The 24,133-nt window shown below is 35.8% G+C and overlaps 1 protein-coding gene across 1 annotated transcript in view; it reads right to left on the bottom strand.

Annotated features, from left to right (window-relative positions):
- Positions 1-22,247: 22,247 nt before the first annotated feature.
- Positions 22,248-24,133, bottom strand: part of LOC145030105 (uncharacterized) — a 15,039-nt gene continuing 13,153 nt past the window's right edge. The window contains exon 2 of the mRNA XM_078978530.1: positions 22,248-22,734. Coding sequence (XP_078834656.1) covers positions 22,248-22,734 — 487 coding nt within the window. The remainder of the gene's footprint in view (positions 22,735-24,133) is intronic.

Below are 24,133 nucleotides of genomic sequence, written 5' to 3'. Positions count from 1 at the left end.
CATGATCCAGTTTTGGTAAGTCGTGTCAACAGGATTGGTAGGGGTGTCGATCTGATCGTGGTCCTGGCAACATTCAGGTCAAATTTGGAGTTTTCTTTGAGCAGGAAGTTAAGAATTTGTTTGGCTAAATAAGAATGGGATATTTCTTTGAGTTGAGACAGTTTATGGTTAGGTTGTTTATTGACATGGATTGGGAGCACACGTTTGAAATCTTAGGATCTTGTAGATATGGATTTGCAATCGTATAACGGAACTCATGAAGTTGTTAAAGGAATTTGAATTCTTTTTTTGCCCAAAAATGATAGATGTGGATATCGAGGACCAACCAAGTGATGTTTTGGGTTGGTTAGGATATTCGCATGTTTATGAACTGGATAGATCCTAGCTGATTCCAAGTGGGGGAGAACGACTTGGGATTAATGGAAATTTTTTCCAAGTGCATGTCAACTTGGAATATCATAACCAAGGGAAAGTGTGTAGCCAGTGTTGGTTATGATGTGAGCTGAGGCAGATGAAGGGGATAATGTTTGGTGGTCATTTGTAATCAAGGAAGCAAAAGTTGAGGATGCAAGATTATCTCGTCCGATGACGTGAAGCAGCAACAATGGTGTATGTTGGGTCCATGACTAGGTTTAGGTTAAGGGTTGTGTTACAACCTCTCTGCCTGTTCTTATCTGATGATGGCTTTGGGGTCCGAAGCATGACCCGAACGCCTGATAAGGTCCATGCTGGTAGTTGTGGAAGTTTTTGTAAGACTGCAGGGTATCCATAGCATTTACTAGGTTGGTAGGTAGTTGTAGAAGTGTTGTACGACTGTGGGGTAGCCGAGAGATTCACTAGGTTGGTAGGAAGTTATGGAAATTATGTAAGTATGCAGGATAAACATAGCATTCACTAGGTTGGTAGATGGTTGTGGAAGTATGGTAAATCTATGACTTGGCTCGTAGCGTTCTATAGGAAGAGTGAGACCATCGCATGAATGGTTATGAGACTATGGGTGGGCCACAACATTCATTGTATTGGGATAGATCATAGGAGATTTGGGGCTGAATGTGAAATAAGACCACGAATTAACTCCAATAATCTCATGGAGTCCAACGTACTTGTAGATGGTATGTATGTTGATTAGTTAATCCGTCCTTTATTGGAAAGGAGGGTGGTTGGATCCGTGTTTAGCGGATATGATAAGGTAGCCTTCGTCAGTAAGACTCTGGGTCCATGTCACATTTTGCGACCATGTGTGAGGTTGTCAGTTCAAAAATCGGTAAGGGATTTGGCATCCCATTTTAATTATAGGACAACATGGAATCAGGAGATCTCGGATAGATCGAATATGAAAATTTTTGGTTATCAGGATGTGAGTTATTTTTGGGTTTCGCACCAATGGTTGAGACTCGCACTGGGAGTCGCCTTTGTTTTTAAATGGTTAGGGATTTTTTCTAGTTATTAGAAAAATAATTCGGATCTGAAAGGTTTCGATCGGTTCAAATTACGGATTATAGTCTTTATGGACGTGGGATGGGATGGTTCTATCTTTTAGGAAATCAGACATGGTTTAGGGTTTTTAGTTTTCGGGCAGAACAGTTAGATCTTCTTATGTGGGCTGAGGGCAGAATTTCGTCAAGGTTTGTGATTTCTACTAAATATTGGGCTTCGGTAGCAGTATTGATAGGCTATTGTCGGTGTAAGATGACTTCTCGATCTTAATTGGGATTCAGGAAGTTTTGTCTGGATCGAATGGTGTGGCAGAGGAAGTAGTAAGGAATGATTTCGAGGAGGAAATATAATTTAAGTAGGGGAGAGTTGTAACACCGTGTTTTGGATGTTTCTTAATTCAGTGTTTGTGGGTTGTAACTCGATCAAGAAGACTTAGGCTTTAAGGAAGTATATTTTAGACCTTATTGAGCGATGATAATATTGGTTATGTGGACTAAGCTTTTGAAATCTGTGTTAGAGTCAAAGGGTAAAATGGGAAAAGTCATATGTCAGGCTTCTTACGTGGATTATGGTTTTAGTTCAACATGTTGTAAGGCAAAAGTAACTAGATAGATTTGTGGAACTCTTTAATACCTTTTCGTGCATATAAAGAACATCAAAAATGGAGTTGACATGAAGAAGTTATGGTCGTTTAAAGTTGAACTGGAGGTTAGGGGTTTTGCATCTATGCTTGTGTGGATGCTGAAGGAGGAACGTGTTTGTAAGGAGCTACGCATGGCATAGCTGCTTCTAACCAAAGCCCTAACCCTAAGGTTTTTGGGCCCTATATAAGGGCTCTAAATTTTTGGAACCCTTCCCATTACCAGCCTCCATCATCCCAAATCGTTCCTTTGAAATCCTAGCAACCAATTGTGAGTTTTGGAAGCCTTAGTGTGATTTTGGGTGCATTATTGAGGAAAGAGTCCATTGATGAAGCAAGTGTGAGCTCTAAAGCTTTGTAGATCTATACATTTCACTTCATCACCAATCTCCCGAAGGTATAAAGCTTGCATCTTGATGTTCCATTATGCGGAAACATGTTTCGAATTCACGTGTGTACAGTCGAACCTTGCCCCTCTTACGAATCAATGAAGTACCTGAAAACATTTAAATTCAATTGGGTAAGCACGAAGCTTAGTGAGTTCCCCACAAATACCATATACTACAATAGGTATATAGTGAATACACCTATTGGCCTTCAGTATAAAGTCGGTTCGCACTTTGGCCTTTAGCATAATGCAAGTCGACCCGAGTGTATTGGCTTTCAGCACAAGGCTGGCACACCCTCAACTCCACATATAATATATCCACATACACACACAAACACACACACACACACACATATATATATATATATATATATATATATATATATATATATATATATATATATATAACAGACGAACAGTTCAACATGACAGACAACTAACTAAACTAGTCTTGTGGCCTAATCACATATTATAGGGTAACTATATCCTAACATACATATGTTGTATATTGGAACACATAATATAGTAAGAAAACTCACTTGGATAGTTTCTCATAGGATTAACAACTTTCTTGGCGACACCACTGGTGGTCAACGCGTCTAACAAGTATTAACCTATAATTCTTTAACCTATCAATCTCTATGACGATCTGGTAATGAAACTATATCATTCACTAATACCAATGAATACAAAGAGTTCTATCAAATTATGATCAACCAATCCAAATAGTTGGGAGGCAGGACCATTTCAACATATAACCTTTCTGAAATCCAACAACCAAGCCAATATGACCATTCTAGACACATCTACCGTAAGTAGATCAATTGACATCATAATTGGAATTACTGATAAATCTTATTTATATATCCATATCAACGTGTATAAATATGAATATAAGTTACACTTAAAGCGTAATAAGTGTACCATAACTTACATCGAGTTTCTGGAAAAAAAATCCAAAAAGTGACCTGGTAAGACCTCAATACCGAGCACTTTTATTTGCCTGAATCACCGCCTCAGAGCTTCGTTAAAGTACTCCAAAAACCCAAGAAGGTCGGATTCGAGGGTTGATGGGTTTCTAGAGATAGTTGAGTGAAGAGAGGAGTAAGAAACAAATGAAGCCGAAGCACTCTATTTATAGTAATTATGTGTGTCGTGCTTTACCCTAATGTGTCGCATACTAGGGTGATGTCAATTGATTCACTGCCCGCCACATGTGAAAACCCCTGTGGTTCATGCTGCACCTTCTAGAAGTTGTGCGCCACACACTTTATGCATGCCGTGTAAAATGTGGATTTTGTAAATTCCATATCACGCATAGTTATCGACGAGATCTACAACTTTCATTTAGGCTCCGTCGGCTATTTCTCAATTTATTTTTAAAGTTATATTTTTTATAGGCTTCGACTGTTAAAGTCCGTTATAAAAGTCATAACTCTCTCATACGATATCCCTTATCGCCTGCCTTTATATCGATGGATTGGTATTGACAAGATTTTCAACTCTCGTTTAGATTGTTTTTCCTAACAATCAACTAATCTTAATTTTAGTTTCTGTATTGAGCACTGATGTGTTGCAACTTCTAGTAATCATAACTTCCACTTATGAATTCAGATTTGGACGTTGTTTATGTGCACACTCTCGGTTTTGTGATTACTATGACCTTCTTAAAGAAAATTTAACAGTCTTCTAATGAAAACGTCATTCAACGTGACTGGTCGTTTATACTGTAAGGCAAAAATGGGTTGTTACATAATCCCTCACCCTAAAAATTCATATCTATATATTTATTTATTTTAGACTAATCTTCGTAAATGATCCTTGTGGTTCCAGTAATATCAACTTTATCCTCTAACTTTTTCCTATGTCATTGAAGGTCCTTGTGATTTCAATTTCTATCGTTGATGGCCCCTTGCCTATATAGAAAGACATTTATACCCTTTTTAATTTCTTTTATATTTTTATTTAATAAAAATAAGAAAATAATTACTAAAAGTTTTTTCCCATCACTCCGCACACTCTCCTCCATTCTCCATCAACCCCTTTCTTCACCACACAACTATTCTGGCACCACCACCACTTCCTTTACTGCTCACTTCATAAGAAAACCCATAATCCTAAAAATCAATAAATCGGAGAGTAATTCTTGTAAAACAACGAATTCTATAGATTCTTAAACCCTCAATGCTAAAAAAACAAAACATGAAAAGTGTAGATCTTGAATGCCACCAGAAACTTGAGTAGATCTGGATATTATTTCAGGAGGGGGCAAATGACTTATCCGATGAAAGAAATTCTCTATCTCTACCAAATCAAAATTCGTAGAGAGAATTGTCCCTTATAACTTCTTCTGGTTCCCAACCTGCATCAAAACCATACATGTGATGGAATCGATGGGGGTTTGATTTTTAGAAAACATTTTATGGTAGGTGTTTTAATTCTAGAAATTAATTTCATTAGGATTTTTTTTCCAATTAAAGAGAGGGTTATAGATACGATGGAATTGATGGGGATCTTATTTTCATAAATCAATTTCAATGGTGGGGATAGTCGTTGGACATAAAATCGATTATGGGAGTTGTGACAACCCATGAGATACACCCCTAACCGTCGTCAATAGTTAACGACAAAACACGATAATACAATCTTGTAAACGCCAAAAATTTCAACCATCACCCTTATTAATGTCAAACCATAGACTTAAAAATGAGTGCGCGGTCACTTTGCGAGCAAGTTAACATATTTAGACACTACACACTACCGTAATTCCATAAATGTAAATTTCACAAGAATTTGACACTGTATAAGTAAGATACGACATTTATAGTAAATAAATGTCTGTCATACTTAAAAAGTTACAACAACAAAAACTACAAAGAGATTGGTCGACTTTTCGGAAGAGTACCCAACTAGAGAAACGCGATACTATTTAAAATAGGAATTATGGAGTAGAGAATGCTTAAAACTTGAATTGTATGAGGGAGATATGATTTTTAACAATAATAAAAAGTAGTCGAAAAACAATAGTCAAAACCAGCAAAATAGACCAAAAGGAAAGTTGTAGAGAACGATGAGATCTACAAGGATATATAAAAGTCATAGAAAACAGAATTCATACGTGAGAGTTGTGGAATTTTAAAGTATAATATTCCCGTCACCCGTGCTCACTCGTACTAACACATGATTTCATCGAGATACAAGATGACATGGCACACTGATGAGACGACATGTGGCAACATCGTACGATTCACACACATTTACGCGACACGCAGTGCGCGGCGTGCAACTCAAAACCCCTATAAAATAGAAAGTCCCGGCTGATCCTTTCTCAAACCTCAACCTTTCTCTCTTTATTTATCTCTCTCTCTCTCTCTCTTAAAAATTCATGCCAATGACTCCTAAGCGTCTCTCTAGTGTCAGACTTGTGGATCTTCTACCCTGCATCAATGGTTTCATAACTAATAGGTGAGTTTCACAGCCCCATTTCCCAACTCTATTCCGCGGGGGTGGGGGAGGTGGGATTACATGTCTAAATTCAACTTGACGTAGTTATCTCTAAATATAGTTAGATAATTATGCCCATAACATTAGGATGATATTATAACCAGTAGTTACTTTGCTCAAACTCTTTAACTAATATTATGCCTTGTTGTTATGTTGAACCACTATGATAGATAAGATCATACCTAGTTGTCACACTGACCGGTTGCTAGGAAACACTAAAACTCATTATTATAGCCACATTTAGATAAACTTAGTACCTAGTGTTACTTTGTCTAAACTCTTGGTTACACAAAACAAACTAAACACACGCACACGCACGCACACACACACACACACACATATATATATATATATATATATATATATATATATATCAGATAAATAATGGATATAATAACTATACCGTATAATATACAACGCGAATAACAACACGACCGTCTATGGGAGACCCCCACGACAAGAGTTAGATGTGACACAATTCATCAACACGTTGATACATATTCAGCTACCACCTAGCTTATAATCGTTAATTCTTAAGTGAGCGAGAAAGATATGTACAAATCTATACGGGAATGACACTGCCACCCATGGTTACTAGATACTACTCGTCGGAAAGTCGAAGCAGACATAACTTTCTAAACAGAACGCTGTTCGGCGAAGTGTCGTGGAATTTTCGGGATCAACAGTCATAGCTCAATTATATGAAGTCATTGTAACTTTGTCAAACTAAAATGAACTATCATAAACTACTAATAAGAATTAATTAAGTAGTGATAATACACACAAACTCGTGAAATTGAGTTTAGGTCAAGAAAAAACTAAACTATCATAAACTATGAATACTATACGTAGTGATAGTTCACACAAACTCGAGGAAACAAGTTCAAATATAACATCCACTATTCTTGAGGAGCACCTTGAGAAGCAGTGCCTACAACACGATAAAAAGAAATATTAAGGGAATAATATCAAAACACTAACATTGGGATAAGGTAATAAGTAAAATATACATCTTTTATCCAAATCATGATTTCATATTGAGTCACTAAACTATCTAAATCATACTACCAAAACATTAGAAATTACGCTAACACACTGACATAGGTGGAGATCACAATGAGTGCTAACTTAATAACATCAACAAAGTATTTTCACACTTACCAAACCTGTGAACTCACCAACATTTGAATAGTACTAAGATTTGAATCTTAGGGATAAATATTGCACCCTTCAACAAAGTAAGCATGACTGGATGATAGTGGAATTCAACCCACTGAAATGACCTAAAAATAGGAAACACTTGTCAAACCTAGTGTAAGTATAAATTTCGCCCACTCGACACTATTAGGAAATCAAGGAGCAAAAAAGGCACCCAAGGAAATAGAAACCCAAGGACTTGAACACCTTTTAGGAGTAAGACGACCTTAAACCATTTAAGATAGAACACACCATTTTAAGGCAAGATACATTGTAACCCTAGAAAAACTCCCACTCCATGAATCCATGCCCACATAACGATACAAAGAGGATAGAAAACAAAACCAAAAACTCATGGCACAAAAGGCCATACAACTAGAAGCCATATGAATCTGACTCTCATGATAAACAGTAACTACCTGTAGACTTGGTCAGGAAATATATTAGAATCCATCATTCAAGATAACGCAAAACTATGATGTTCACGACCAACCGATAGGTTAAGTAAGTGCCCAACATTTCAAGAGAACTCCCAACATCTAGTTAGAAGTAGAAACCAATTAAGACATGCCAAGTGTTCGAAGGTAACATTAGCATAAGATAAACCGATAAGGAGAACCACCACATCTAGCGTAAAACGAGTTAGAAAAGAAACCGGAAACCACAAATTGAAGCAAACACGTAAGCACTCCTAAATTAGATATGATGATATCGTGAAATAAAAAAGTAAAGGTTCAAGGGAACGTTAGCATGATTAATCAGTAGAAATGTTAGGTTTTATCATAGTCTAAAACAAAATAGGAATATATCTCCTCTTAGTGTAAAACAAAATGGAAATGGATTTCCTCTTAGTGTGAAACAAAATAGGAATGGATTTCCTCTTAGTGTAAAACAAAATGGAAATGGATTTACTCTTAGTGTGAAAAAAAATAGGAATGGATTTCCTCTTAGTGTAAAACAAAATAAAAATGGATTTCCTCTTAGTGTGAAAAAAAATAGGAATGGATTTCCTCTTAGTGTAAATCAAAATGAAAGTGGATTTCTTCTTAGCGTGAAACAAAATAGGAATGGATTTTGTCTCAGTGTAAAACAAAATGGAAATAGATTTCCTCTTAGTGTGAAAAAAATAGGAATAGATTTCCTCTTAGTGTAAAACATAATGGAAATGGATTTCCTCTTAGGGTAAAGCAAAATAGGAATGAATTTCCTCTTAGTCTAAACAAAATGGAAATGGATTTCCTCTTAGTGTAAAAAAAATAGGAATGGACTTCCTCTTAGGATAAAACAAAAGAGGGATGGATTTCCTCTTAGTGTAAAACAAAATAGGAATGGATTTCCTCTTAATGTAAAACAAAATAGAAGTAGAAATACACTTCCAATTACTTCACAACTCCTCACTAATCCCAATAGAACTCAAAGGGATACCAACTTCATTGCAAAAACAACCCTTAAATAGGAGAGAACACTCCTCTAAGTCTTAGCCATAACAATAATTTCCGAAAACTAAATTAAGATACTCCCAACCAAGTGCCTTCAAGACAAGCACTACAAGTTAAATTTTGGGGACAAAAAGTGACACCCCAGGAGATACGCCCCCAACCGCCGTTGATAGTCAACAACAAAACACAATAACACAATCTTGTAACCACCAAAAAAATTCAACCATCACCCTTATTAACGTCAAACCATTGGCTCAAAAATAATTACGCAAAGATTCATAGAAAACGGAATTCGTGCGTGCGAGTTATGGAATTTCAAAGTCTAATATTCTTATCACGCGTGCTCGCATGTAGTGTGCTGCGTGCACTGACACACGATTTCATCAAGATAAGGGATGATGTGGCACACTGAGGAGACGACACGTTGCAAGATCGTACAGTTCATGCGCATTGATGTGACGTGTAATGCGCGAGCTACAACTCAAACCCCTTATAAATAGCAAGTATTGGCTGATCCTTTCTCACACCTCAACACAAACCTCTCTTTCTCTTTATCTCTTTCTCTCGTAAATATCCATGCAAATGACTCCCGAGCGTCTCTCTAGTGCCGAACTTGTGGATTTTCTTCCCTACATTAATGATTTCATAATTCATAGGTGAGTTTCACGGCCCCATTTTCCAACTCCTTTCGAGGGGAATACATATCTAAATACAACTTTGCGTAGTTATAACTAATTATAATTAGATAATTATGCCTATAGAATTGGAATGATATTATGCCCGATCGTTACTCTGCCCAAACTCTTTAGCTAATATTATGTCTAGTTGTTATGCTAAGCCACTGTGATAGATAAGATCATACCTAGTTGTCACGTTGGTTAGTTGCCAGGAAATGCTGAAACTCATTATTATAGTCGCCCTTAAATAAGCTTAGTACCTAGTGTTACTCTGCCTAAACTATCGGCTATGTAAAACACGCACTATATATATATATATATATATATATATATATATATATATATATATATATATATATATAATTATACCATATAATATACAAAGCGAATAACAACACGACCTGCAAGGGGAGAGGCCCTCACGACAAGAGTTAGATGTGACACAATTCATCAACACGTTGATACCTTTCAGCTACCACCCGGTATATAATCATTAATTCTTAAGTGAGCGAGAGAGATATGTATAGATCTATACGAGATTGACACTCTCACATGTGATTTCTAGCTACAACTCCACGGAAAGTCGAAGCAGACATATCTTTCTAAACACATCAACGTCCGATGAAGCGTTGTGGTATTTTCGGGATCAACACTCATAGCTTGATTATAGGAACTCATCGTAACTTTGTCAAACTAAAATGAACTATCATCAACTACTAATAAGAATTAATTAAGTAGTGATAGTACACAGATACTCAGGGAATTGAGTTTAGGTCAAGGAAAAACTAAACTATCATAAACTACGAATACTATACGTAGTGATGGTTCACACAAACTCAAGGAAACAAGTTCGAATACAACATCCACTATTCTTGAGGAACACCTTGAGAATCAGTGCCTACAATATGAAAAAAAAAAGAAATATTATGGGAAGAATATCAAAACACTAACCTTGGGGTAAGGTAACAAGTAAAATATACATCTTCTATCCAAATCAGGATTCAGATTTAGTCACTAAACTATCCGAATCCTACTACCAAAACATTAGAAAATATGCTAACACACTAACATAGGTGGAGGTCACAGTGAGTGCTAACTTAAGAACATCAATAAATTATTTTCACACTTACCAAACCTGTGAACTCACCAACATTATGTTGACCCTCAAAATCACATGTATTCTTAGGTCAACCTATAGAGATAAAAGACTACCCACAAAGTACAGACGACTCTCAGACTATCAAAGGAGATGGAAACTCAGCACGAAGCAATATTCCATAAAGCCATCAATTCTAAAAGTCGCATCGCTTCGTGTTTTCGCCACCAGGCCAAAGGTGTGATAGGAGTAATGGTCGACGAATTTGAGATGAGTTGGTGGCGGTGTAAATGAGTCATTGGAGTTGAGATGGAATGGTGAAGACGACGAGCTTTCTGATAGATATCAACACAAAGTGGAGAGACGGGCGTTTGTAGAGGTATGGTGGTGGAAAGAGGGTAATTGGAATCTGGAAGGGTTAATGGGTTTTGGATCATTGGTGGGATAATTTGAAGCAATGCATGTAGCTTGATATGGAGATGAATGAAGAGGAATGGAAGCATCATTAAAAGATTAAGAGAGTAAGAGAGAAGGATAAATAGTGGTGGTGGCAGCATTGAGGAGATGGTGGTCGACGGCAGTTTAGGGCTAGAATAAGAAAATGGATATTGGAGAGTAAAAAGGTGGTGGATAAGTAGAGGTGGGGTAGGATTTTTTTTGGGTTTGAAGACCATAATCGTAAGATCGGGACCAGGATCCTAAGATCCCACCGAAAATGATATAATTATAAGTTGAAAACATGAAATATATCTTCATCAATCACTTTAATGTTTATTGTTCTTCATACGAAATATAATCATTGAGGGTATGAAGCGTTATCAATCAGTTTACAATTCATAAAAATATGTAATGAATGAGGTTATTCTTGATTGACATGTAGGTATGGAGACCGGGTTAATCTATAAAGGAGTAAAGAAAAGAAAAATTATATTACAAATTTTCAATTTTCATATAATGGTATGATGGGATTGGATCTTGATCTCGATCCTAAGATCCATTTTACGATCTTACATATAAAACAATCTATTATGATCTGACACGACTTTTTTAGGTAGGATCTTAAGATCTTACAGTCCTTCGATCAGGATCAGGATCTTGACAACCTTGTCCTTCGTTTATATATATATATATATATATATATATATATATATATATATATATATATATATATATATATATATATATATATATATATATATATATATAATAGTTGAATTTTTATTGATTAAATTTAGCAAACCACAAATGAAAAGTAATACAAATTAATAGCCAAAATAGGGTTTGAAAACCATGACACCCAACTAACACTTACTTTCTTATTCCTATCGACAAACCAATTGTACGAATAGTCAACCAAACTCCGGATCAACATATTTCGTCTAACATTATGAAGACCAAAAAGAATTCCATTTCGAAAGTTGAAAATAAACCACCACATAGTCATAACTATTGATTCTAACGTTAATGGTTTCATACAAGACATCTAAACCGAGTCTAACCAAAGGATAACATATTCGATCACAACGAAACCCGAGATAATAATATCACACCATCTACCCGTAAAATTCAAAAGGTCTAACATCGCCTTCACAACAAACTAAAAGATTTCCAATATCCTCCAATTCCAAATTACAAGAAGCACAAAACAATGGAGGAATATCAATACCTTTTGCACCCTACTTTAATCTAATTAGAAGCCTATTAAGATAACAATTGTAATGTCCCAAAAAACAACGATAAAAATTTTCATTTTTAAACCATTAATTCTGTACAATCATTTGTTCCAAAACCCATAAGAGTGAATTGTATTTTCCAAACATTAGTAAAAAAATATAATCAGTGCTGAAAATTCATCGAGAATACATAATGGATTGTCCAATGTATATTGGGCAGAGCCTGTGACATCCCCATTTTCATGGCCAGAAAAGACCGATTTTGTTTATGCTTTGTTTAAAAATAAGAGTAACATTTTAAATAGAAGTATTGAGGAATTTGTCCCAAAACAAAATATGATAAAGATTTATCAAAAGCATTTCCATATAAATGTATTTCATTAAAAAGACTCGGGATGTCATGTTTGATACAGATCATAAGCATAAACAATACAACATGGGCCTTACTACATTATTCCGTATTTACAGGCCTAAAATCCCTTAACCTCTCATCCCAAGACATCACACCTATGCTCATGCGACACTACCTGTAATACAATAAACTAAGTGGGTCAAGCTTGGGAGCGTGGTGAGCACATAAGGTTTTCAACCCACAATAAATAAGTTTGTTAACTTTATCAAACCAAACAAACCCGATTACCCATTCCCGTTATCCTCACTTTACGTCCCTAAAACATCTAACATAAGGGACCTAGTCTAAGGACTATCATCGGGATGGACACTACTGCTAAGGGGATTCCTCAGCAATAAATGTCCTTAAGAAAACCATGTGGGGGATGGAGTACACCTGGTGAGCACACAGTTCAAATAAACACCTACAGGTTGCGAGCCTGCTAGCGTTCCACTAGACTGTCTAGAAAAGTCCGTGGTTGTCATCTATACTCCGCTAGATGACTGGATCATCAATAACATCTATAACGAGGCCTCTCATTATTTTATTTTGTCACACAACAACTATTACATCTACCCATGTTTTACCCAACACATTTTGTAGATATAAAATACATATACAGTTTAAATCATTTAAAACATGTATAAAATTGTTCATCCAACATAGATAGCAAGTATACAGATAATATGCACACACAACACATAATTTATATAAAATACTTCATATATATATATATATATGTGTGTGTGTGTGTGTAAGTAGAAAGTAACTATGCACTCACCTGAGTAGGTGGTGACTCTGCGCTTGGACAGCACTTCGTTACTCTTAACACAATTTTCCTTTGGCAAAACATAATATCATTACCACTAGGGTTTAGTCTAATATTCACCGAGACTAATTAATAGTCTAGCTATTATTACTATTATATAAGCGTTAAACGATACTTATATAACCCATAATAATAGCCCAAGTACTTATTATAAGGTCCTAGTAACATTACTATATTAAAACATAATCTATACTAAAGATAGGCTAGACGTAGCTCACTTACAGCGGGTTTTTCTCAAAACCGGACTTCGCTGGAGCAGCGTTTCCGAGCCGAAAGGCTCTTTTCTCAGGGATTTGGGAGCCTCGGGGCTTCCTTCGGGTGCTAGGGGGTTTACCTAGACCTTAGGAGGGTTAGGATAGGCTAGAGAGTGTGTAGAGAGAGAAAGAAGTGGGGAAAGGTGTGAGAAATGAGAGAACCCGGAACTTCTATTTATAGGGTAAAATCCTGACGGACTCGCCGAGCCGGTTAATGGTCTCGCTGAGTCAATGCCACGTGTCATCACCTGATGGCTTTCCTTGGGGAGAAAGCCTTGGCCCATATTCAGCCACGTCACCCCTTTTGCAGCAGCAACCTGCCGACTTCTAAACCCCGTAACTTTTGCATACGAGCTCTGTTTTTGACGTTCTTTTCTTACACACATAGGTAAAAACAAGATCTACAACTTTCATTTGGACTCCATCGGCTAGTTCTCAACCGATCTTAAATTTAACAGTAGTAGGAGATTAGACTGCTAAATGACCGCGAAGAATTCGTAACTCCTTCATACGGACTCCATTTTTGTCTGTATTTTTACCGTTGAGTTCCTATTAATGAGATATTCAACTCTCATTTAGGTCGCGTAAGCCAAAAACCGCTTGAACTAAAATTCGAGTTTCGGGTCGTGCATTGTTAAGCTGAATCTTAGAAAAATCATAACTTCCTCATACGAAGTCAGATTTGGGCGTTCTTTTTATGGATGTTCTCGGTTTAATATATACTACAACTTTGGTTTAGATCACTAAGGCTAAAAATTCCTCCATCGTAAATTCACTATTTATGTCTCCCGGTGTCGTGTCGATTTTGCCGTAAAACTTCGGCGGGCCATAACTTCTTCGTTATAAGTCAGATTTCGGCATTCTTTGTATCCCCAGAATCCTTCTTTCGACCACTAAAAGTTTATGTAAAGATATCGGGCTTATCTCACACTTTAATTTTGATGCTTATTTTTATCGTTTATTAATTATATTTTTATAATTAAGTAATAAGCACACAAATACACATAAATCACATAGAATTCAATTATTTCATCTTTATTACTTCAAAAAAATTTACAATAGTTGATCTAGACTATTATTGTCTAAAAATGCTTAGCCCCGAAACTCGGGCGTTACAGAGCCTATTTTCTGCATAACAGTCCAATACTTCCAGTATTGGACTGTCCAACATACGAACGTGAATGTTATGTAGAAAATCCCACATATCGGTCCCCGCCCAACATACGAACGGGCCCCACCCAACATATATTGGACTGTCCAACATACATAATGGGCCCCACCCAACTTGCAAATAGGCTCCGCCCAACATACATAATAGGCCCAACCCAACATACAAATAAGGCCTGCCCAACACACAATACAATAGTCACAAAGACAGCTAGCATCCTACATAGTATATTGAAAGACTCAAAGATAAACCGCCCACTCGATCCGACGATATCAAGCATCCTCTTGATAAAGATATCCATAATTAACAACTAAGGAAATGACTAACTCACAAAATATCTAGGCTCACAATTAAACCTCCTTTGGGCAAAAGACCGTTTTACACTTCCAAGACTAGAATTCACCCCACTTGACCAAGTATCCATTAAGACATTTAGAAGAACCAAATATGAGATTTCAAGCTCTTGAGGCTAAGGGATGAGTGCTTAATTCATTAAGCTGTTTTGGACGCTCACCATGGCATGGTGAGTGGTGGGTTGCTGCACGATTGTAGGTTTCAACGACACCTATTTTTTCATTTTGTGACCACGGTGTGGTAAAAGGGTTTGGCTGCAACGCGATGATCAGGGATGGTTGACCGTTGAATTTAACAGTTGATTGTTGACTTGTTGACTGGTTTAACTTTTGGTCAAATGTTGGTAGAATTGAGTATTTGACAAAGGGCTAGTCTCAGATTAGTTTTTATGTAATTATTTTGTTGAGGATGTTTTTCGAGTTTTTTCTGTTTAGCTCATGTGAGTATTCTCACTGTAATGTAGGACACTGGGTATCGTTATGTGTTTTTTTTTGTCTTTGTAACTCTTTGTAGATATGCTTGTATGATATATATATACATGTTGAGTTGAAACAAATCTGTTAGCTAAAATCTATCGTTGGGTTGAAACAAACCTGTTTGATGAAATAGGTTATTAGGTTGAAACAAACCCGTTGGCTGAAAATAGGTTGTTAATTTGAAACTAGACCTGACAAACGTGTCGTGTCATTTCAGGTTCATGTCGTGTCAAGACATTAAACGAGTTGAGATGACTTGACCCTAACCTGACCCATTTAATTATCGTATCATGTCTTGTCAATCCTTTTATTTTCGTGTCGATTTCGTGTTGGGTTCCGGGATAATGTTTAGACCCTGTAAATATGTTGTGGTATGTCAGGTTGAAACATTTTAAAGGTTGGAAAGTATGATATGGGGAAGCGAAAAGGAAAAACTGAAACACTGAAGTTGGGATGTAGAATGACAAAATTCATACTATGTTTAGATGGTAAAAAGAAAAGAGTTAGAGCTTGGGAGCAAAGGGGATAGTTGGCGAGGACGAGTAAAATTAAGTCACTTTGAAAGTTTGAATTTTAATTTTAACTCTTGAGTTTGGCCCACTACAAATCTATAATCTATAATATATTTATAAAAATATGAAATTTATAAAAAAAATGATATTTAAATTAAACAATTCACATTCGAGTTATAAGTCTTGACCCTAACCAAACCCGCTAACTTCGTGTCAGGTTCATGTCGGGTTGTCGTGTTGTAACGTCCCAATTTCTTGACCAAAATTTTTTATTTTTATTTAAGAAAACTTCCCAATTGTAAATCCATTGTTGAGAAAATATTTATTCCAAATACATTTATTAAAGATCAGAGTAATATTTAAGATGTGGGGTCTTCATTGCTGTTGATGAATGTGTATAGTCGCGCCTTCGCCTTCCGGAGATAACCGATGATAACTGAAACAATACACAACTGGGTAGGCACAAAACTTAGTGAGTTTTCCCCAAAATACCCCATACGATAACATACAAACATGAATTAGATCCACTCAGCCATCGGGCCAGAATACCCTCGAGTCTATAGCCATCATGATGGATTACCTCTGAGCCCATAGTATGAGTCTGGCTTGCCTTTTAGGCCCACAACTCATATCTGGCTTGCTACAGAGCCCACAACATAAGTTTGGCTTCCCCTTTAGGCCCACAACTTATGTCTGGCTTGCTCCCAGGTTTGTTGGCTACCGCACAAAGTAGTATCACCTCAAACCAACCATACCATGTCAGCAAATAAACAATCAAGGCTCAGGTAGGCCCATAATATAGGAAAACAACAATCATACAGATCACTACCACTTACTAGTCCTTGCACCGCACATTGTCCCACTACCAGCTAACCTCCATGAAGTGCGTAACCATAAGTAACCAAAGGTGAGATAGCCACCTGAATAGATGATCATACTCTAAAGCCACAACCAAACAAGGAACATCAAAGAAAGCCTATATCAAGAGTTCGGAGGCTATCCTACTTGACCACATACAGTACCTAGGTCACTCCACAAGGTGATAACCAGCAAGTACAGATAAATATATAGTTCTACAGATCACTACTATGTAGCAACATCCTATATACCAGGAAACAGATCTAACCGATCACTACAACATAGCAACATTCTCGATACTAGGATATAGATCAAATAGCATAACAACCTACTAAATATCAACAATCCAAGGAATGCATAATCGTATATATTCAGAGGTGAGATAGACACCTGGACAGGTGATCCTACTCTAGTAACACAACCAAACAAGGAATAGGTAAAAGAGCGTAGATCAAGAGTCCTCAATATATCCTACATGACTATATGCAATCCTTAATTCATACCTCTACTAACAGATAACCAAAACTAGTGGGTCGGTATTGGTGCCTTCGACCCCTGGTGCAATAAGGCGAAACTCACCTTAATCAAAGAACTCTGAACGCTACGATACAGTCCCCTTTTCAGCATTGCTCGTTCATGCGAATCCACTAACACCAAAACCAGATAGGTACTCAATTAATATCCCAAAATCCACAAGTTTGACTCAAAGTCAAACTTGGTCAAAAAGTCAACAATCAATGAAAGTCAACAGACAAACCCTCACAACGTGAACATCTATGGCCTCACGTCATGATCTACTACAAATCAAATTAGTTGGGTCTTACAATCCTCATGACGTGACATGCATCTTCCTCATTTCATGAGAATTCATTTATACGCCATTTTGATCCAAAAACCTCTTAATCTGTTAAGCCATCAGTACATCTTTTCCAGGAGGCTTCCTAATACTCCTAGGGTCATAAAAATCGATGATTTAAGGTCTTTTATGTCCAATACAAAACTTGAGCTCAAACTAGGTCATTCATGAAGAAAAAGGAGGTAATTTCTCAAGCATGGACTCAAACATCCTCCAAAATTCAGATCTATGACATATAAGCACTAACGGACCCTAAGGATCCATAAAGTTTCCAAATTTATGGAGTCCCAACACTCTAACTATTAAGATCTTGGATAAATATGCATAAAACCTTAGATCTAGCAATAACGAAACATAAAGCTTGGAGCTTGATTACTCACAATGGTTCAGAAGTGTATCTAAGGGTTGCAAATGAAACTTCCAAGTTGAAACTATGCTTCCATGGTGATCTCTTCCTCTTCAAATCACCAAAACTCCACAAAAAGCTCAAGAATCATAAAGAGAGGCTAGGGTTATGTTTTTACTGAGTTTAGGGACAAAGTAGGTTGTTTAGAAACCCTAAAATGACGTTCATGGGGCTTAAATACGAAGGAAACCCTAAAGGATCAAGGGCTTGGGTTGCAGGGTGTCTCACATCATGAGCTTCTTATTGCTCATATCGTGGGCTCAACATCATTTAACTTCTTCGTTTAATTACTCCTCACATCGTGACCCTACTATGGTTCATGTCGTGAGCCTTAGTTTTACCCAAAAACAATGCCTTGACTCCTTGAAACCCTAAATTGATCCGATATGGAAAACTGGGTGTTACACGTGTCGTGTCAAAATTTTCTAGGTCTAGTTGAAACATACATGTTGGTTGAAATAGGAAGCATATGGATTGTGCTGGTGTTGTTTTTATAAATTCTAACTAAGACAAATTTCAATGACGAAATCGAGTTAAGTGGGGGGGGGGGGGGGGGGGGGAGTTGTAACATCCAGTTTCAGGATGCTTTTAATTTTGGGATAATGGGCCATAAATGGACCAAGTATAGATTTTAGGCTTCAAGGAAATAAAGTTTAGCCATTATTAGATGTTGATAATGTTGGATAAGTGTCTTTAGCCCACGATTTGTGCTTTGGAGCCAAAAAGATAAAATGGGAAAAATAATATTTCGAACTATTTTCATGTGTTAATGAATTAAGTTTGGTATTCATTAAGTCAAAAGTAATTAGATATAATTGTGGGGCTTGTTAATACCTTTGTGTGCATATAAAGATCACTAAAAATGGATTTAGAACGAAGAAGTTATGATTGTTTGAAGCTGGAGGAAATATGGCAAACCCGTCACCACAACATGGTGAGAATGTCACCACGACACGGTGAGTTGTGCAACCTATGCCCATAAAATTAGGTTTTCCTCCATATTTAATGGTAATGACTTCCGTTTTAGTTCATTTTGTAGCCTCAAATCAAATCAAGAGCTCTTTAGGAGCAAACCCTAGCCTCCTCTTTCATAGTTTAGGCATCTCCTTTCTCCTCTCACACTTCTTGGTTTGTTTTTTGGTGGTTTTATGTGATGCTTTCTTGTAATATTGAGTATTGGGGCTTTCCATTAGAAGATCCCATCTTTCACCTACCTTCTGAACCTTTGTAAGTTGCAAAGATCCTTGCTTTATAATAGTTCATCTTTGGATTTACGAGATAATGATGTTTTAGTCCATATTTTAGTGTTTTGGTCCCTTTAATGGTTTGATCTTAGGATTTTGGACAACTCCATGATCATAGATTCATAATGGACTTCAAATTTGACCTTTTGGTCGAGTTATCGAGCATGCATGAGCTCTCTTTACTCCATGCTTGAAGAGAAGCGAGTTTTTGGACATTTTATGGACTTAGGGTTTTAGATATTGGCTTGTTGGGGTGTCAAAATGGATAAATTTTGAAACTTTATTCATTAAGATCTTTAGAAGAATCAAATCCGAGCTTTTGAGCTCTGTAGGTTAAGGGATAAGTGTTTAATCCATTAAGTTGTTTTGGACACTCTCCACGGTGCGATGAGTGGTGGGTTGCGGCGCGGTGGTAGGTTTCAGCCTTGTTTATTTTGTCCTTTTTTCATCATGGCATAGTCAAGGAGTTTGGCCACGACGTGGTGATTAGTGATTGTTGACCATTGACTTTGACTGTTGACCGTTGACTTATTGACTTGTTTGACTTTTGGTCAAACTTTGGTAGAATTGAGCATTTAACTAAGGACTAGTCTCGATTTAGATTAGGTAGCTCGAGTTAGTTGTTATATTCAGATATGGCAATGAGGCGGGGATAGAGTGGGGTTTACCATCCCCATCCCATCCCTAACGGTTGTTGTGGGGAGTTGAATCCCCTCGCCTTTAGATTTTGGTCTTATCCCTGTCCCATCCCTGACACACCTTCGACACATCCTTGATTTATAAATAAACCCATCGATGGACCATCCCCGATAGATCTCCGACACATCCCCTGCTCTTCCCCGTCCCCAAGTATGGTTTCCTCTGTTTTAAATATAAAAAAATTTTGTTTGAAATTCGGGACGTTACCCAAATGAATCCGAGACACCCATTTCTAAGAAAAACATGTGAACAACATCATCTAAAATATAAATTCCCAAGAAAGAGAGTGATGCAATTTTCTACCCTAATCAAAGCAAAGTGCTCCAAATTCACTAATGTATTAACAACCTGAGCTAGACAGATAGCTAAATAAATTAAGAATTAAATCGGGAACCCAACTACGGAACCAATTCTAACCAATTTTGAGACCGGTTTCAATATCTAAAGAACTGAAAATTGGTTTTGTTTCCATCATTTTAAGAACCATCAGTTTTAATTTTGGAAAATTTAACCATACATTCGTCTGTGTTCACCCTAATGGAAACTCTATATGTATGTGTGTTCTATTGGTAAGTGTGGCAAAAATAATTGTTATCTAGTGGCTTTTATTTGTAGCTTGAAGTTACACTTTTCCTTTGTATATAAATCTTTGATAAGTAGGTGTAAGTTTTTGAATAGTATAAAGCCATAAAAATTAATTACATATGAACTAAAACTCAAATAGATTCTTAGTTCTTTATCAACAATTTTTCTTAAAACTCTACTTCAAATAGTTTTTCTTTTAGATTTAAAAGTTTTAAATTCGTACTTTCAACACTCTATAGCTAATGGGACTAGTGGTATAAGATGCTGAGCTCCACATTATTGTCATATTTTTGCAAAGGGGGTGGTGTTTGCCATGGCAAATAAGGGAGACGGGAGACGATAAAGAATGTCCGTGGAAAGAGAGGAAAAAACATGACAAACGTATGTTGAGTTTATGTTTGTCGAGCTCTATGCAAAACATAAGGGGTGATATTTGTCACACCAAGTAGGTGTGATCTCATGTTTGTGAGCTTGGGGTGAGGCTACACTACCACCTAATTTTTCAAGATTTAATATAAATTATATATCCAAAAAATTAAGAACTGTCTAAAAAAATTAAAGGGCCAACTAAATGAAAAAGTGTGTTAGTTAAAAGAAAAATAGATATGTTTGAAAAAAAAAAAGATTTGATTCAAAAACATATATTTATCATTTTTAATTAGTTACACCTGGACCAACTAAATGAAATATATGAAAGATAATGTCTTATAAATAACAAAATGCGAAAAAACTCTTATTTACCTTTGTGCTTGGTAGCTATGTTAGCTAATAAGTTAAAAATCGGTTAGCCGAGACGCCTTTTATTTCTTTTATAAATTGGATTTTGTAGTTGTTTTTAAAATTTTAATACATATATTTATCAAAACCGGTTGTTTGAAAGGTCAAATTGGTTCGGTTGGACAAGTGTTTTTGATAAATCGGCTGGTTCCACCATGTTTGCTAAGAAGCGATTTTTTGAGATTAAAATACGATAATCTGAATGGTTCTTGGTTCAATCGGTCGAACTGTCGGTGCGGCTAGGTTTTCAAATCCATGCTTATATTGATCTGGTTGAACTTGTTTATTGAATATTGGTCGAGCTCCGATATCTAAAATCAAAAAAGTTAATAATGTCATGAATGTTTAAAATCATTATTTAGTGTGAAATGGAGTCTATTTTTTCTTCAATAATTACTTCTTTGTCAAAAAGTGATGCTATCTTTCTATAAATTTCAAAATCCGTAGGGATGTGATTCGCTTAACATAACGGAACGTTGATTACAAAGCTTACCTCATCTTTTCCTAATAGTTATATTTTTCTAATGATTTGATTTGAAGTTTTTTAATACTTTGTGCCTAAATTACATTTTTGTTCCCTGAAAAATTAGAACTTCTATAATTTAATACTCAATAAATTAATAAGCTCGATAAAATTAATAATTTATCCAGTTTCACAACTTGTGACGAGTACAAAATTGGATTCCAATTGATAAAATAATAAAATAATATTTTTTTTGAAGTCTCAATGTAAATATATTGATCCAACGAAACTTTAAATTAATAATTATTAAAATATTTCAAAATTCTAAAATTTTCTAGTAAAAAATGAATCTATATTCATTTCTATTTTTGTGAACTTCAAATCTATATTGAGTTCATCTTTAAATCTCCTAATTGCACGTAAGAGTTCAGACACTGTACTCTTGTATTGCGACAAAAAGTTGTGAAGAGTTGTTGCTGCTTGCAATGATTCATTCCGAGTGATCGGTTCCAAAAGTACTGAATCATTATCAACCGAATTTTGAACGATATCCGCGATAATTTCTTCAATGCTTTGAACCTCGTAACATTCATTATTTTCACATGGATAATCCAACAACTCATTTAAATCCATTTTGTGTTGATAATGCATTCCCGTAATCAAGTTCTCAAGTTCACGAATCTCTTTATAAACAATTTTTTCCATGTCCGGATACTTGGCTGCTTTGTAACGTTTGGAAGATCCATCATTGTCAAAGTTAGCCGATAGGAACTCTGACGATCTCTTAAGAGTGTTTGATATTGTTCCTTGACTAACATTCAAATCAAAAGTTTTGTCAACCCACTTCACCAAATCTTGTTGAGTGCATCATTGGTGATCTCTCTGATACTCGTATAATAATTTTCGTTGTTGATTGGTCATCGTTGATTTTTTAACACCTTTTAAAATTTATCATTCGACATATTATAGTGATCAATCTAGATCTACGTACATTTAACTTGACAAGTTCATTCATGTGTGAATGTATATGGAAAATTTGAAGGTCATTGTTTATGTTTTATTCAAATAGGTAAAGTGAAGCGACTTGTAAATTTTGAAGGTCGATGCATTAATTTGAGAGTTGCTCACGAATATAAGCGAACTCTTTAAATTAATAATTTATCAATTTATCGATATAATAATATCTTGTTAAATTAATAAAATATCACAGTTTCAACTTTATTAATTTACAGAGGTTTTACTGTATGTAGTTTTAGTCCAATTTTTTCTAAATTTATATGGTTTGTTCTCATGGTTTCAGATCTTGTACCATTGGTTATTGACATTAAATCTAAAATCTTTAAGTGTCAAATATGATCATTTTTTCCTACTGCTTATTATTATTTGGAAAATTTTTATAAAAACACAATATATTTTCACCAAATGCTAAAAAAAACACTATATTATTTTTTAGTGTATTAAAACTTTTATATTTTCTGAAATTTTTATTTAAGGTTTTCTGACCTCAGAAAAACCTAATCTATTTTTCATGAAATGATTAAGAAAACTATTATATTTTTTGTTAGTGCATTTAAATTTTCAGTTTTTTGAAAATTTTTAATCTAATAAACTGTAATAATAAAAACGTTGAGAATCAATTACTTAACATTTTTGACTATCTAGGATTAACCGAGGTCAATGTTTTAAACGATACATTTTAAAAAATATATAGGTTTTAATGTACAAAAAATAATACAATGATTTTTTTTTAAATTGATGAAAATATGTTGGATTTTTATAATATTTTTCTCTATTATTATTTTATCATATTTATTTGTCTTTTTTAATAATAAAGACTCAAGCCCACCCGTTTCACTCCGACACCACTGCCCACCGCCTATTACCAATTTCCATCCAAGCCCACCGTCGTTTAACCTGTCACTTCCTTTTTCATATATCACCACAGTTAAAACAAAATTTGTTAAAAAACATGTTTAAAGTAGAGGTGGCAATCGTGTTGTATCGTGTCGTGTCGAAACACTAAACGGGTTGAAAGTGGTTGACCATAACCCGACCCATTTAATTAACGTGTCGTGTCGTGTCAACCCGTTTATTTTCGTGTTGAGTTCGTGTCGGGTTTCGGGTTAGGGCTATACCTTGAAATATGTCATGTCATGTAAGGTTAAAAAATTGAGCATGTTAAAAGAGTAGGAGTTGGGTAGGCGGAGAGG

This window comes from Lactuca saligna, chromosome 2 (assembly GCF_052625555.1).
Source record: "Lactuca saligna cultivar CGN05327 chromosome 2, ASM5262555v1, whole genome shotgun sequence".
Classification (NCBI taxonomy): domain Eukaryota; kingdom Viridiplantae; phylum Streptophyta; class Magnoliopsida; order Asterales; family Asteraceae; genus Lactuca; species Lactuca saligna.
Note: the sequence above shows the minus strand (reverse complement) of the source record. Positions and strands in the feature narration are given on the sequence as shown.